Source organism: Helianthus annuus, chromosome 11, assembly GCF_002127325.2.
Source record: "Helianthus annuus cultivar XRQ/B chromosome 11, HanXRQr2.0-SUNRISE, whole genome shotgun sequence".
In the NCBI taxonomy this organism is placed as follows: Eukaryota; Viridiplantae; Streptophyta; class Magnoliopsida; order Asterales; family Asteraceae; genus Helianthus; species Helianthus annuus.
Window position 1 is genome coordinate 73262157 of NC_035443.2, and position 18184 is coordinate 73280340.

General features: G+C 40.6%; 1 protein-coding gene across 1 annotated transcript; it reads left to right on the top strand.

Annotated features, from left to right (window-relative positions):
• Positions 1 to 805: 805 nt before the first annotated feature.
• LOC110890453 (pentatricopeptide repeat-containing protein At1g80150, mitochondrial) lies at positions 806 to 2578 on the top strand. The gene has a single exon (XM_022138061.2). The coding sequence runs from the start codon at positions 1127 to 1129 to the stop codon at positions 2333 to 2335; it is 1209 nt and encodes a 402-aa protein (XP_021993753.1). The 5' UTR covers positions 806 to 1126; the 3' UTR covers positions 2336 to 2578.
• The last annotated feature ends 15606 nt before the right edge of the window (positions 2579 to 18184 follow it).

Genomic DNA, 18184 nt, shown 5'->3' on the forward strand with positions numbered 1-18184 from the left:
TTACAGGATCCTTTACCTATATATATATACATATATATATATACATATATATATATACATATATATATACATACATATATATATATATATATAGGGTCAGGATCATTTCAGAACCATAAATATTTACAGAACTCGCAGAACTCCTAATAACAATCTTTTTATTTATATATTTTTATGTTTAGAATAATTTTATCATTTATTATGTGTATTTTTACGATCACATACATATTAAGAGTAATTTTATCATTTTTTATATGTAATTTTATAATTACACATATGTAAACTAGTTTTTTTACATATATGTAATTAGTTATGACACATATATATAATTTTGGCAATTAAACATATGTAAACTACTTTTAACATGTATGTAATCAAAGAAATACATATAATAGATGATAAAAAGATCCTAAATACAAAAACTTATATATAAAATGATTGTTTATTAGAAGTTCTGAAAGTTCTGTAGTTATTTAGAGTTCTGAAAAGAACTCAACCCTATATATACTATATATATATATATATATATATATATAGCTATTTAACACTAATAATTTAGTGATATATCAGTCATATCGGTCAAATATCGGTGATATATCAGTTATATCGTAATATATCTGTCAATATCGCCGATATTATCGGTACCGATATTCTGACCGATATTTGACATTGATATTTTACTAGGGGGACGGATATGACCGACATAACTGATATATCACCGATATTAACCGCATAGATCGAAACTTACCCGAACTTATACATAGTAGACAGAAATCCACACCCTCTATTCATTATTTGGGTTGAAAACCTAAACAACCAAATGGGCCAGCAGTGGAGTAACCTAAAAATGATTTTGTTATGAATCAAATCACAAAACAAGTGCTTCACCACCCACAACAACGTAAAACCCTTAACCACCACTAAATCCAGCAACGTTAAACCCTCCACCACCGCCATCGCCACCACAATAATTCATAATGCAAATTATCCATTATCATCTTCATATCATTCAATCGGCAATACACTCACTCAGGTACCTCTAAACCTTCAATCAATCTGTTCCTCTCATCTAGGGTTTGATTGAATTCGATCAAATTATTATGATTCCCATCTGAGATTCGAAAATATGTTATCTTTGCGCCTTGGGCGCAGATTAAGAACCTACACCACCATTTCAGCTTCCATTACATCCTCTAATAACATTACTTTGACCGCAAACGATATCAAAAAACCCCTAATTCTAGAGGAGCCTGCTTTAATTAAGCTTAAGGCAGAAAGAAACCCTAAAAAGTTATTTCATTTGTTCAAAGAAAATGCTCATAATCGCCTTGTAATCGAAAACCAATACGCCTTTGAGGACACCGTTTCCAGGCTGGCTGGGGCGGGCCGCTTTGATTACATTGAGGAATTGCTTGAGCAGCAAAAGAGTCTGAGGCAGGGTCGCCGCGAAGGGTTTGTGATGAGGATTATTATGTTGTATGGGAGAGCTGGAATGGTTAAACATGCGGTTAATACGTTTAAGGATATGCATTTGTATGGGTGTAACCGCACGGTTAAATCGTTAAATGCTGTTCTTAAGGTTTTGGCGCAGACGGGGGATTTGGAAGCTTTCGAGTCGTTTTTTGGCGATGTTCGGTGTCAGTTTGATGTTAAGTTGGATGTGGTGTCGTTGAATATTGTGATAGATGCGTTTTGTCGAATGGGTATGGTGGATAAAGCGTATGTTTTGATGGGAGAGATGGAAAAATCGGGGATCACGCCTGATGTGATCACGTATACGACCTTGATATCTGCTTTTTATAAGTTGAATCGAGCGGAAATCGGGAATGGTATTTGGAATCTTATGGTGATGAGAGGTTGTTTACCGAATCTCGCAACTTTTAATGCCAGGGTTCAGTTCTTGGTGTCTAAAGGACGGGCATGGCAGGCTAATAGTTTAATGGGTATGATGCGTTATCTAGGAATTACGCCTGACGAGGTTACGTTTAACTTGGTGATAAAAGGGTTTTGCAGAGCGGGTTACATTGATATGGCTAAAAGGGTTTATTCTGCTTTACATGATGAGGGTTACAAGCCCAATGCTAGAATTTACCAAACAATGATGCATTATTTATGTAAAGGTGGTGAGTTTGACATGGCGTATACGATGTGCAAGAACAGTATGGAAAAGAATTGGTTTCCGAGTGTCGATAGTATTTATCAACTACTTCAAGGGCTGCATACTACTGGGAAGATTGATAAAGCTAGGTTTATTATATCTTTGTTGCATAAAAGGGTACCTTCGTTTTCTGCAAAACAGTTGAGAATCATGGAATCGTTCTTGAAAAAGAGTTGACATTGTTCTAGAAAAATCAGTGTTCTTTGTACAGTTTTCAAAACAGTTAATCAGAGATTCGTTGATGATGGATAAATATCCACGAGAAGAGATAGTCTTAGCATGTTAGGTGAATTTGTTGTACCATCTTAATAAGATTTTTGATGGAGACTTACTTGAGAATTTTGACCATATTCAACTTGAGGTCTTAAAATTTGTTCTTTTCACTCTTTTCTTTTATCCAAATGACTTAACGTTTATGTATTATCTTGTTAGATAGCCATTCTCATAACCTTATTCATTTTAAGAAACTATCATTTGTTAAAAGTCATTGTGAAACCGTTCACATCACATGTAGGGCTGTAAACGAATCGAACGTTCAACGAACAGTTCGTGAACCGTTCGGCGGGAAGTTCGTTTATGTTCGTTCGATTAGCTTAACGAATGAACAAGAACAAAAAATTTCGTTCGGTTAGCTTAGCGAACGAACACGAACATATGTCTCGTTCGTTCGACTGCGTTCGTGAACGTTCGGTAATATGTTCGGTTACGTTCGTCCGTGTTCGTTTAATTATATTAAAAAATAATAAATAATAAACATTTTATCTAAACATATTGAAAACTTGAAACCCTATTATTTATTCTAAGTTAGCTAGAATTTGGACATACTAAGACATTTTTGGGGATAATTATGTTTAAGCTAGTTAAATTTGATTCATCGTTTGATGGTATATTAGACTTCTTGTGTTTTAATTTATTATTTGATCAAATGATTGTATTTGATCAAAGGATAACAATATTTTTTTTTTCAAGTTAAATGTTCGTTTGCGTTCTTTTTTATTTGCTTGATTTCGTTTGTGTTCGCTTGCATTCGTTTGTGTTCGAGACCAGTGTTCACGAACTGTTCGTGAACAACTGAATTTCCTTAATGAACGAACATGAACATAAACTTATGTTCGGTATGCGTTCGTGAACAGTTCGCGAACATGTTAATTTCCTTAACGAACGAACATGAACATGGCATTATTCGTGTTCGTTCGGTTCGTTTACAGCCCTATTCACATGTGTAGTTTAGTTTATCGGTTGCTGTCTGTAACCAGGGGGGGATCTAAAACAGGTTTAGGGGGTCGTGCATACTCTCAAAATGGTATGATGAACAAGTTTTTGTTTAGAATACTTGGTTTTTCTAGTTATTATTGATTACTATGACAGCCACTCAGATGATATGTAAATGAAAAGACGGCAGTGAAGCACGGAAACAAGGCATTCTGACAGGAGTGTCATCATATAAGTAATATCAAAGGTTCGAATCAAGAATTTTCACTTTCAGCATTCTTTCATTTCACTACTTTTTATTATATTTATTGTTATTACTATCATCGATGTTATTATTGCGATTGTCGTTGTGGATATAATCACTTATAAAACACCTGTCTAGACACCTTCAAGATACAGGAGCGTGTTCATGGAAAATATGCTCTCTTGTTGTAGATTAATGCCACTGTGAAATATCAAATGTATAATTGTGTTGAATATACTTATGACCTGGTTAACAACTTAGATTAGCCATTATTACTGGAGACTGGAGTATCAATGCTTGATAAGAAACCTATTTTGGATAGATGTATGAATAATAATAATAATAATAATATAATATAATAAACTCATTTCAAAATACATTAATTTCTTTTTTGAACATCCTGCGTATTATCTTGTGACGCTTTGCACTATGAACTTAAGTGTGTATCTTTAGATATATTTCCCATTTGACCAATTCTATGGTAACACTTGTAGATCTGAATTATTCTCATTTGACCACTTCTGCTGAGAACAATCTTGTTATAGCATCAAGTTGGACTCACAGTTATGTTGTGGGCCATACTTCAAACAAGGCATGGATGGAAACTACCCATGACATGGCTATTGCTCCAACTGAATCTTGAGGTATGTACTTCCGCACTTTAATTTTCCAGTCATAACTGTTATGTGCCCTTAGACCGAATTTGCATCCTAAATGCTTCTGGCAGTACTATAAGACCAATATCGATCAAGGGATTTCTTTGTGTCTGAATTACACTATAATTGAACTTCAAAATCCTGCAAATTGTTTGCAAGGCATTACTCGACTCTTATGTAGTCAAATTGTTAGTTTCTTATGACATTCTTTTGTGCGCTTCAATCATTATTTACTTTATTTGATTATTTCTTGTGGTTGAATTAGATTCTGCACAGCTCTTGAGTTTTAACTTCGTTTGCAATATCGGTTTTGTACTTTCTACCGCAATACTTAATCCTATATGGTGAGTGAAGGCTAATGTTGCAGTATTTGGTATAGCAATATAACATTTTTCTTAAAACACAAGCCCCCCCTCTAATCCTGCAATGCCATATCACTCACTCCATCCACTACCCTAAAGTACCAAATTTAGTGGCACCATTACCTTAAAACCTTCTTTTCTTTTTTGTTTTTAAAAAATAATTTAAGCTTCTTGTTTTGTAAAAATATAAAACATTTGAAGTATATAAAGAATATTTAAAAAAATAAAAACAAAATTTATGTTATAGGTGGAATCCTTTTTTTTTCAGTAGAAAATATCAATCTTCATCTTCTTTCACCATTAAACCTGTAAAACTTCAAAAACGCCACATCTTCATCACCAACAAACTTGCAAAACTTCAATAACCCCACAAAAGAGTGGTGGTTAAATATTAAATAGGGAACTATTTTAAAAAAAAATCGGATCGTTGCCCCTCAAAAGAGTTGTTGAACGGCTACATGCTATCCTTTTCCTTCCGCTAATAGAACCCGACCACCTCTACCTGAGAGACCTGGGCCGGTGTTGCTGGTTGGGTGGTGGCTACCCGAAGGCTGAGCGGGTTGTGCTCTGACCCCCCTTATCTTGTTTGATCCTAAAAAGTGGGGAGGATGTGTTCATGTTCTCTTTATTTTCATTTGTTATACTTCTCCCAATAGTTGGGTTTTTTACTTGGAAACCATTTGGCATTTGTCAATTAGTTGAATAATATAATCCATGATGATGTATAAACTATGAAGTAAAAACACATATACATTTCATCAAAATACTTGGTATACATGTATTCTTTCTATAAACTGTACAAGATCAGTTGTTAAGTCTAGCCCAATCTTTAGGGGGCCGTTTCGTTCGCGGAATGATTTGGAATTGAAATTGGAATTTGTATAGGAATTAGAATCTGAAGGAATTGGATTTAGAATTTAAACATTTCAATTGGAATTGGAAATTGTTGGAATTGGAATCTTAATTCCATTTTGTTGTGTTTGGTTGTCAAATGAATTGGAATCCATCACCCCGGCACCCACAACCACCAGTTCGGGTCGAAACGGAACGTGTCGAAACGATTCGTGTCGAAACGGTACGTGTCGAAACGGTTCGGGTCGAAGCGGTTCGATTCGAAACGGTACGGGTCGAAACGGTACGCGTCGAAACGGTACGCGTCGAAACGGTACGCGTCGAAACGGTTTGCATCGAAACGGTTCGCGTCGAAATGGTACGGGTTGAAATGGTTCGTGTCGAAACGGTTCGATTCGAAACGGTATGGCTCGAAACTGTTGGCGTCGAAACGTTACGGGTTGAAACCGTTCGCGTCGAAACGGTACGAGTCGAAATTGTTCTCGTCGAAACGGTATGGGTCGAAACGGTCGAAGATTACAATGAATTTAGTTTAATTTCTTCTCATATAGGAAGGATTTTGAATTCCTTTAGTTAAAGGAATTTGAACGAATTCATGCCTAATTCCAATTCCAATTCTAATTCTAATTCTAATTCCATTGTCAACCAAACACATGAAGATTGGAATTGGGATTCCAATTCCATCAAATTCTGTGAACCAAACATCTTAAGAGATGGAATTCAAATTCCAATTCTCTTAAATTCTATTGAATTCCTGTGAACCAAACGCCCCCTTAATCTTCGCGCATGGTTAGCATCATCGTGAATTGCAGTAGGTTTATGTGAAAGAGTCCAATTTAGTATAGGACTACCCGAAGCGGTGAGGACCGTTATATATGAAATCTGGACAGTTCTCCTGTGTGTGATCTTCACTCGTGTGTTCATATAACTACCGGTTTTGGCTTGGTCGCAAGTTATATCCAGTTCGGTCTCGGGTAAACCCTTTTGCTCAACAATAGGTGGGTTAAAGTTGAAATGACCCAAGTATAACTAATAGTGTAGATTGGTAAAATAGTAGAAGTATGATTGTCCATACCAAACGAGAGAACTCAACCCAAAAGACAAGTCTGGTGGGTGAGAGAACCCATTTGGTATATAAACCCCACATTGATTGGTCATACAACCGATGTGGAACAAGTCACATACCTTGCAATGGTTTCAGTACATAACAATCGACCCTTCTTAAGGGCCAACATCCTCGTTGGTCACAGCTGGCTCTCTCCAGGCCACCACTTCGAGTTTGGCTCTGATACCAATGTTACATACCAAACGAAAGAACTCAACCCAAAAGACCCAAAAGACTAGTCTTTTGGGTTGAGTTCTCTCGTTTGGTATGTAACATATGAGTGAGGGGTAGCGAGTGTCAACTTGCAAAAGTAAAACATGCATTTAGGCTATGAGTTGCTAAAAGTGGAGATTCAAGTAAAGTTTAAAATATGGTTTCAAAATCAAGATATAGTTTTTGCACTAGATAGTGTTTCTATTTCTATTATACGTAATCTTTGTCTTTATGTTCATGTTTTGTTACACCCTATAACCTTTACCACTAACCCCGTTTATTTTCTTGGTTAACTACCCTCACATGCGTTGTATGTGAGGGCATGATTGTCACACCCCAACCGATGACGGAAACATCAGAGTGAAACAAAAACATGATTGCTCGAGACATCATAACTTGCTAATTGTGACAATAATTAAATAATCCAAATTTTATTCATACTAAAGTGAAGTACATTGTTTTGAAAAGGGAAATACAACATATTGCAAATAAGTGTAACAACATGAAACAAAATACATAAATTAAAGTCTAGGTGTGTTTCTAATCCACCCTAAGTACGTTTCTTCAATCATCATCAACTAGTTTCCTGCAACATGCATTAAAATAAAATCAACAAAAGTTGGCGAGTATACAAGTTTGAATACAGAGCATAATCATGTCTAAAAGTTGTCTCATATCCAACATGGTTGATATTCACCAAAATACACATACTTTATTCCCCCATTTTATCCCCATTTTATGCGTTTTCGGCCGTAAAACCGTGAATCGGATACTTAATCAGGTATACTTTTATTTACAAGCCTAAAACAGCATGCCAAACAAGAAGATGATGAAAACGAGGACTTTTCGGGCAAAACGACACCGCTGCGAACTTTCTGTGAAGAATTCTGACCTGGGCAAGTTGCACGGCCGTGCCACTCATGGCACCCCCGTGCGGATCCGACAACGGGGCCTATCCCGAAATTGCACAGCCAGTGCGATCCAAGGTGCAAGCCCATCTCGGCAACGCACGACCCTGCTATCGACTGAACGACCATGCGGATGCGATGACCCAGCTCAGTCCGGAACTGCACCACCAGTGCAGCTGCTTGTGCCTTCCAAACCCGGAGATGCACGCTCGTGCCACCCATGGAACGGTTGTGCAGATCTGAAGACCGGTCAAGATCTGATGATGTCACAAGGCATGGTGAACAGTGATTTAAAAGTGAACGGTCGTGCACTTTATTGGCACGACCGTGCGATCGCAAAATGTTATAAAAAATAGACAGAAACATTCTGTTCAATATTCTGGACATTTTGGGAGTTTCACAGGCGATTTTCAGGCTCCGCAGGCATTAGCTTTCACCTGGATTCAAGCCACATCGTGCCATTTAGCTCCGTTATCTTCCGGATTCTTAATCTAGTGCTTGTTTATGGTTTGATTCTCTAATCTTTCCATAATTTTGTTAATGTTTCAAGCATTTAGATTAATGTTTTATGTATTATTGTAAGCCTTTGGGCAAAAACACTAGAATCCCTTGCTTAATTACAACCATTAGTAAGTTAATTATGTTTGTAATGACACTTTGAAGCATTTTCTATGTTAATCTTTGATGATTAGTTTGCAACCTTGTTTATTGATGTTGGTCTCTTGATTATAAGTAATTATCTTGGATGATTGGTATATGGTTAGTTGAGATAATTGAAATATGAAGCTTAATTAATCATGTATTAGTAGACTTTGAACTTGGTTAACTAGTTTAACTTGGTTAAAATGTGTGCACCATGATACTAGAAATGGTTAGTGGTTTAATAAGGGGTAATTATTGTTAATCAAGAAAGCTTTCCTTCACGTAAGGACCTTAACGAGTTAAATGGTGTCGTTATGAATTCTTGTTATAAATTGTTAACCTAGTTAGTAGTTTAGGCCAAAATTGCTATCTTGGTGAATTTATGTGCAAGATTTGTAAAATGAACTTGGTTGTTATTTAATCTAGTTTATGCTTGTCTCGGTGGTTGCATTGTGTTTATCGGTGTCACTTTCCTTGATTAAGTGAGGTTAGAAAACTCCTAACGGATGACTAACTTATTTTTAAGAGATTTTCATAGACATTTATCAATTGCACGTTAAAGAACAATTTTAGGTGGTTAAAGTGTGTTTTATCGTTTTAGGTTTCCGAATGATTGTCATGTTAGGATTCCCGAAAAGGATACTAATTGTCTTGAAAATGGAAAATTGACCAAATGTTTCAAGTGACAAAACCGACTTAGTTTGTATACTTTGATTGTGTATAAAGCAAGGCTATATAATTATTTTCTTATTTGGAGTCTATTATGTTTTTATGCATGTTTGTTTATGCTTATTCTAGTTCTTAGAAAACCACTCACTTATTTTCCTACCAGTGATTTAATGACAAAGGTCTAGTATTAATTCTCCGCCCACATACTTGGATCGATACTTGGTTCTTACCGATACTTTACTATATATATGACGGGGTACACTTGCCCTTTCGTGTGTGTTTTAAAGGTTGAAGTATAAATCATTTTTATAAAGTTAAAACCGAATCGTGTGTTATATTCTTTGTAAAAACATGTATATACGAGCCCAAGTCAAGTTTTTGGCGCCGTTGCCGGGGATGTGGCGAGTTTTAGGAACAACCCGAGTCATTATTTTATCGGTGTACATACTTGTTAATATTTGTGAATATTTTCTTGATTATTTATTTGTTAATATTTCTTGTTTTTAATTCGATTTATTCGTTTTCAAGCTTATTTCATACATTTATGAAATTTTTATTCCATTTATTCGTTCGAATTCGGACTAATTATTCATTTATTCTTTGAGTTTTCGGCCCCGAAAAATTATTTTTACACTAGCCGATTTGATTATTTCATTTGTTTTAATTCTTATAAAATTTCGGGCCCGTTTTGAATTTTTATAAAAATTTTCAGCCCATTTATATAAAAATTCTGTTTTATAACAGCAGCGAAAAAAAAAAACAACTTTAATATAATAATAATTTATTCACTGTGTCTATTTTTCGTTTGCAGGTTGATGTCCTCAACCCCCGCTCCTGAAGTTGTTGAACCGTCAGACGAGCTTGAACGTGATCTGAGGAGACGTCTTCGCGAAAGATCTCATGCGGTTGGCCTGCTGCTCGCAGCTGGTGAGCCGGAGCCGGTGGTACCCGGTGAAGCCGAGGGCTCAGGGGACGAAGGAGACGCAATCATGGCGGACGATGAACGGCCTTTGAATGAATCCAATCAGCCCGGAGGAACAAGCTTGGAGCCCAGTATTATTAGACCTACTATTGATGCACCTACTTTTGAAATTAAATCTAGTATTATTAATATGGTGCAGAATTCGGTGCAGTTTGACGGGCGCGAGCATGAAGATCCCGGAAGACATATTGCTGCTTTCCTCGAGGTTTGTTCGACATTCAAGATTCGAGATGTTTCGGAGGATGCTGTTCGGTTGAGGTTGTTTCCATTCTCATTGCGTGACAAAGCCAGAGCTTGGCATATGTCACTTCCAGCTGGGTCCATCAGGACCTGGAATGAGCTGGCGGAGTTGTTCATGCAGAAATACTCCCCGTCTGAGAAAACAAACAAGCTGAGAAACCGGATTGTGACTTTTCGCCAAGATGAGGGAGAGTCGTTGCACGCGGCCTGGGAGCGTTTCAAAGATCTGTTACTTGATGTCCCACACCATGGCTTCTCAAAAAGATAACTGGTCTTGACTTTCTACCAAGGGTTGAATTATGACACGCAGGAGAGGTTAGACGTGAATGCAGGGGGCGACCTAGGAACAAAGACGCCAAATGAAGCCTATGCAATCATTGAAAAAGCTGCGTTGAAGTCTAGTTCGCGTAGAGACGGAGAGAGAGGCCGGACATCATCATCATCATCTTCCCGCCCAGGAGTGCATGCTGTGGATGATTACACAGCCATTACTGCACAGATCTCAGCCCTCTGAGCGAAATTTGATAAGTCCCAAATAGCTGCACAGGCTAGTTCTGGATGTGACCAGTACGGAGTGTCACACGAGCCTGGTGCATGCTTTCAGGGAGTTGCGTATGAGGGTCAAGAGGAGGTAGATTTTGTGAGTAATCAGGTGAGGCCACAGAACAATCCGTACAACAACACATACAATCCCGGATGGAGGAATCATCCAAATTTTGGATGGCGAGCGAATGTGAGTAATCAGAACCCACTTGGATTTACCCAGCGCGCTCCAGCGCCGCACCAGGCTCACAGTCAGCAGTTCCAGCCTTATAATCAATCTTACCAGCCACGTTCATATTCTTATCCGAATCAGGGTGCAGGGAGTAGTTCCCAGCAACAAGCCCCTCAATCAGGTTCTAAGCTGGAAGATATGATGGCTCAGCTCCTTTCTAGCTCTACGAGTGTGAATCAGTTGGCTGAAAAACGATACCAACAAAGCGAAGATCGTTTTCTAGCTCATGACGGAGAAATGAGGAGTCAAAAGGCCTCGATTCAGAATATCGAGAATTAGGTTGGTCAGCTGGCGAAGATGATGTCGGCGAGACCCCCAGGTGGTCTTCCAGGCAATACAGAGACAAATCCGCGTGGGCATGTAAATGCGGTGATGACCAGGAGTGGTAAGGCGACAGGACCTAGCATATCGAACCCACCACCGATCACTGAAAAGGTCCCGACTGACACACCGGACGAGGTGCAAGACAGGCTGCGCCCAGCAAGTACAACACAAGTTCAGGAGCCAGTCAAAGATTACACTCCTCCAGTTCCATACCCTGGCCGGCTGAAGAAACAGAAGAACGAAGAAAAATACGGTAAGTTCCTTGAAATGTTTAAGCAATTGCATATAAACATACCGTTTGTTGAAGCCCTGGCCCAGATGCCGAAGTATGCGAAGTTCTTGAAGGACATCCTCTCGAATAAGCAGAAGCTTGAGGATATGTCCTGTGTGGTGATGAACGAAAGCTGCTCTGCCATTCTTCGAAATCGTCTACCCACAAAAATGGGAGATCCTGGCAGTTTCACGCTTCCTTGTTTGATAGGAAATATGTTTGTTAGCCATGCATTGGCTGATTTGGGAGCGAGTATCAACCTTATGCCCTATAAGGTTTTTACAAAGTTGGATCTAGGTGAGCCGTCGCCTACATGAATGAGCATTCGACTACCAGATCGTTCCATCAAGTATCCACGTGGATTTGTTGAGAATATGCTTGTTAAGATCGACAAGTTTGTGTTTCCCGTGGATTTTGTTATCCTGGATATGGATGAGGACTCTAGGGTGCCTTTGATTCTCGGACGTCCATTCTTGAATACTCCCCGGACCATTGTAGATGTAGCTGCAGGGCAGATTACACTCCAAGTGAATGACGAGCATGTGACCTTTGATATCAAGCAGTCGATGCAGCACCCACAGAGTCAGGATGATGCGCTTTACTATGTTGACATTGTCGACATGTATGTGAGCACACATTTCCAGGGCACGATTGAGGAGATTGATTCGGACACACATCTGTTGTGTGGGGACCTAGATGGCATTACACAGGAGGGCCACGATTTCGAGCAGCCAGTCTATCAGATTGATGATGATGGTTCCCAGAGTCCGGATCGGTTTACAGAAATTGATTGTGAGGATGCAGAAAAGTCGAAGCCTTCGGTTGAAGATCCACCGTCTTTGGAGCTTAAGGAGCTTCCGCCCCATTTGGAGTATGCATTTCTAGACAAGGAGTGCCGGCTGTCGGTTATTATCTCATCATCTTTGACGGACGAGGAAAAGAGCAAGCTGTTTAGTGTTTTGCGACTTCATAAAAAAGCAATCGCGTGGAAAATCATGGACATCAAAGGAATCAACCCCTCCTTCTGCACTCATAAAATTCTTATGGAGGATCAATACAAGCCGTGTGCACAGCCACAGAGACGATTAGACCCAAATATGCAAGAAGTTGTCAAGAAAGAGGTGATTAAGTTGCTGGATGTAGGTTTGATCTACCCCATATCCGACTCAGTTTGGGTTAGTCCTGTTCAGGTAGTGCCCAAAAAGGGAGGCATGACTGTAGTCACGAATGATAGGAATGAGCTTATTCCAGCCCGGACGGTCACAGGATGGCGTGTTTGCATCGACTATCGCAAACTCAATGATGCCACCCGCAAGGACCACTTCCCGCTTCCATTCATCGACCAGATGTTGGAACGTCTGTCGGGGAAGTCATATTATTGTTTTCTGGATGGGTTTTCCGGTTACTTTCAAATTCCTATTGCTCCTGAGGATCAGGATAAGAGTACCTTTACCTGCCCCTTTGGCACATTCGCCTACCGGCGTATGCCTTTTGGGTTGTGTAATGCACCGGCTACCTTCCAGCGATGACTTTTCAGGATGACTTTTCAGTGTTTGGAGATTCCTTCGATCAGTGCCTTGAAAATTTGAAGAAGATGTTGAAGAGGTGCGAGGAGACGAATCTTGTCCTAAACTGGGAGAAGTGCCACTTCATGGTACGTGAGGGCATACTCTTGGGACACAAGATTTCGCGTACTGGTATGGAGGTCGATCCAGCTAAGGTTGATATTATTTCACGACTTCCACCTCCCACCTCTGTGAGAGCGATACGGAGCTTTCTTGGTCATGCGGGGTTCTACAGGCGATTCATCAAGGTTTTTTCAAAGATCGCTAGGCCCATGACCCGTTTATTGGATAAAGACGCTCTGTTTATATTTGGAGATGACTGCTTGAGGGCTTTTGACCTTCTCAAGAAAAAGTTGATTGAGGCCCCTATTTTAGTCGCGCCTAATTGGAGTCTGCCATTCGAAATTATGTGCGACGCGAGCGATTTCGCTGTAGGGGCCGTTCTTGGACAGAAGAAAGAAAAGCACTTTCATCCGATCTATTATGCGAGCAAGACTCTTCACGACGCCCAAGAGAATTATACCACAACTGAAAAAGAGCTCTTGGCAGTTGTATTCGCATTTGACAAATTTAGATCGTATTTGGTGCTTTCAAAGACAATTGTGTATACTGATCACGCAACCATCAGATATCTTTTCAGCAAACAGGACGCTAAACCGCGTCTCATCAGATGGATCTTATTGCTGCAAGAGTTTGATATCGAAATTCAAGATAAAAAGGGTGCGTTGAATGTAGCGGCTGACCATCTATCTCGGTTAGAGCACGGAGAAATCAAGGACACGCGTTGGGATTCCATAAATGACAATTTCCCACACGAGTCGTTGATGAGTGTTGAGATATGCGATGAGTCACCTTGGTTCGCCGACTTTGCGAACTACCTTGCTTGCGGGATTCTGATTAAAGGGTTGACTCACCAACAAAAGAGAAAATTCTTTTCGGATGTTAAGCACTACATTTGGGATGACCCTTTGTTGTTTAGGGTTGGTGCTGATCAGGTGATTAGGAGGTGTGTTTCGGGTAAGGAGGCGACTGACATTCTGCGCCACTGCACGAGGGACCTACAGGAGGTCACCATGGTGCCAATTTCACCGCTAAGAAGGTGCTTGATTTTGGGTTTTATTGGCCCACAATATTTTGTGATGCGCAGATTTGGGTCAGAGCGTGTGATGCTTGCCAGAGGGCAGCGAATATATCGGCACGTGACGAAATGCCTCAGAACTGGATTCAAGTTTGTGAAGTCTTTGATGTCAGGGGGATAGACTTCATGGGACCATTTCCCCCCTCACGAAGAAACAAATATATCCTGGTTGCGGTTGATTATGTATCGAAGTGGGCGGAAGCACAGGCTTTGCCCACCAATGATGTCAAGGTAGTCGTGAGATTTCTGAAGAGTTTGTTTGCCCGGTTTGGCGCACCGAAGGCGCTTATCAGTGATAGAGGGACACATTTTTGCAATACTCAGCTCGAGAGAGCTTTGTCCCGTTATGGTGTGCATCACCGTTTATACACGCCCTATCATCCACAGACAAGCGGGCAGGTGGAAGTCACGAATCGGGGGTTGAAAAGGATCCTTGAGCTTTCGGTAGGTGCAAACCGCAAGGATTGGTCGGATAAATTGGATGAAGCGCTTTGAGCTTTCCGTACGGCTTACAAGACGCCTATTGGGACTACTCCCTTTAGTCTTGTTTACGGAAAGGCATGCCATTTACCGGTGGAGTTGGAGCATAAGGCGATGTAGGCTCTAAAAACCGCAAATCTTGATTTAAAAACCGGAGGTGAAGCCCAGTTTCTTCAGATTCATGAATTGGAAGAGCTACGACAACACGCTTATGAGAACTCCGTGTTGTACAAAGAGCGCACCAAGAGATTGCATGATAAACGTTTGAAGGACCACAAACAATTCCAAGCGGGCGATCTTGTTCTTCTCTACAACTCGAGGTTGCATCTATTTCCGGGAAAATTACATTCACGTTGGACAGGACCATACACGGTAAAAGAGGTATTTCCATATAGGACTGTTGCAACAGAGAATGCGGACGACGTTATTTTCAAGGTTAATGGGCATCGCTTGAAGCTTTACGTTGGAGGGTCGATCGAGTCGGCGGTGGAGGTTATCGAGCTCCACACCCCGCATACAGCTGAAGTGTGGGGAGGAGAGTCTACGCTAGTGACTCGAGGATCAAAAATGTAGCAAGAGCGTCTTTGGCGCTTTAGGGGTAAAAATGTCCATTTTTATGCTTTCGTCGTTTTTAGGTAATTTAGGCATGTTTTGTAGTTTCCGTAAGTTTGTACAATTTTTAGACGTGCCAAGCGAAGGGTCTATGGTGGAACAATGTTAAAACAGTTGGCGTAGTGCAAAAATGGTGAAAAACGGCTGAAATAGGTGCTGCAAATGAATTCTGCAGAAAAAACTGATCTGTAGATATGGCACGACCGTGACCCAGGCCGCACGCCTGTGCGGTTGCGGGCCGGCCAGCATTTCGAGTCGCACCCCCGGTGCAGTTCCGAGACAAGCGTGCCAGGGTGACACATGTCCGGCGACGCACGACCGTGCGAATGGCTAAGGGCAGTTTGGTCATTTGGCAGTATAAATACCCTTATCTGCAGCCCCCATCCACAATTCGCGAACCCTAGACTGCACCAGCCGTTCCAGACCGATTTTGCACCAAATCGCACGATTTTCGCACGGTTACTCATATCACTTTGCACGGTATGTTCTTTCTCTTCGATTTTCTGTTTCATGCACGTTCTAGGTTAGATTCGTTCGATTTCTTCAAGGCTTTTTAGGGTCACATTCATAAACACAAGCGAAACCCTAGCCCTTGCAAGAATCATATGTCTCGTGAACATCCGGTCGGATTTCTAGCCCCTGTTGGCCAAAAATTTGATAATTTTCGAAAAAATCAGCCTGTTCAAGGTCAGGGGTTTGAAATCTGCAGCAGACGAAGTTGCACAGTCGTTCCACAGGTGGAACGGTCGTTCAGTTATTTGATGTGGTCTCGGTGATGCACGGTGGTGCCGTTGGCTGCACGCCGTGCAGTCACGACATAAGCCGACCACCTCCGCTGTATCTCGGTGACGCACGACCATGCGCCTGGTCGCACGCCCGTGCGATTCGCCCAGATCAGCGGGACAGTAGCTTCATAACTGTGTGTTCGACTGCTCCGAATGAAATTTTTTCTGTTTCTCCTGTTTTAACTGTCTTCCCTCATGCAGATGGAGCATCCCTTCCTACAATTCGACCGCGAAGACGAGCGGGAAAGTCTTTGCATTCCAAAACTTCACTCATTGTGGAATAGGCGAGGGCAGTTTGGCATCCGCAGGAGACTGGACTGGTGATGTGTGTAAAATGCAACATATAAATTACATCAAATGAGGCACAAAACTAACCCTTTTTAAGTACTAATGTTGGAAAAAGAGTGTTTTTGTCTTCCTTTTTTATTTTCAGGATTAAATGAGCTCAAATTCACAAAAGAAGCAAAAAGACAGCTAAATCAAACATAAATACAAGAAAAGGAACACAAGTGGATTGCCCGACCCCTCAACAGCATCCTCCCAAGCAAAATAGAGAAGACAGAAGACTGAACACGCCCCGTGCTCAGCCAGCACGGGGCCGTGCCCAAGAAGCAGCAGAAAAGACAAACCTATAGAAGCTTCTATTGCCCACCACGGGGCCGTGTCCAGCGGACACGGGGGCGTGGCGAAAGTACAGCAGGCGCATTAATTGTAATTGCGAATTACAATTAATGAAGAGAGAGATTGTCAGACAGGCACGGGGGCGTGTCTAGCGGACACGGGGCCGTGCCCAGCCTTCTGTTCAGCCTATAAATAGGAGTGCTTGGCTTCATTTCAACTCATCCCTTGGCACACCACCTCTCTCACACTTCATCCACCACCCACCACCATTACAACACCATCATCCACCACCATCATCCATTGTCCATCATAGAGTGTGTGAGTCGTCTCGGGATCCAAGATTGATCGTAAGAGTTCTTGACAATCAAGGCCATGTTTGCCTAAGTCTCTTACATCACTTGGTGAAGACAAGTGTTTAGTATAATACTTTTTATTTTTAATCTTTTGCACTTTTTATTTGGTTTTGTATTAATGACTTTAATAACTAGTTACTTATGTTGAAGGTGATCTTCCCTTATCGTTTGTCCGTGGTGTCTTGGCATTATTTTACTGTCTATATAAAATAAAAGATTTTCACCATTCATATCTCCACGGTCTATATGGAGGTATGTTGGCTACCTGGTCGGGGGTTAAGGGAACGGTTTGGTAAGGGTCTTGCCCTTGTTCAGCGTTTAGAGGTCCTGCAAGGGACCTGGGTCAAATTTAGTAGGATCTCCTTCAATGCCCATAGGTATTGGATGGCGGGGATCCAAACTCTTTGACCCCCTCATAAGTTAACTACTATTAATACTATAACCCGGCTATTTAGGACTGTATCCCTGCTGACTCAGACTACTTAGTCGAGGGTAACGTCACCGCCGAAAGCGGGGCCTACCATAATTTGCATTAATAACTTAATTCATTATCTTCCAATAATCCAACCCTTTAGGATTGTATCCTTGCTGACTCAAACTACTGGGTTGAGGGTAACGTCGCCTTCAAAAGAGGGGCCTACTACAATAACTAAGATAATCTCTTAAACAAGTGCAAAAGTGCGGAAATAATCAAAGGTTATACTAATACACGAGTCGGATCCAAGTGATTCATCTTGTCTATCTGTTTTTATTTTTATTTTATTTTTCAGCATTTAGTTAGTTTTTATTTTCTTAGTTTAAAAACCTTTTCTAACTTTTTGATTTGATTAGACGTTGAGGATAAACCGGTACTAAAAGCTCTTGTGTCCTTGGACGACCTCGGTATCTTACCAACACTATACTACGTCCACGATGGGTGCACTTGCCCATATGTGTGTTTAGTGTTAGTAAATATCGTGTTTTATAAATTTAAAACTTGGCTAAAAGTGTAAAAAAGGGCTTAAAATATACATCAAA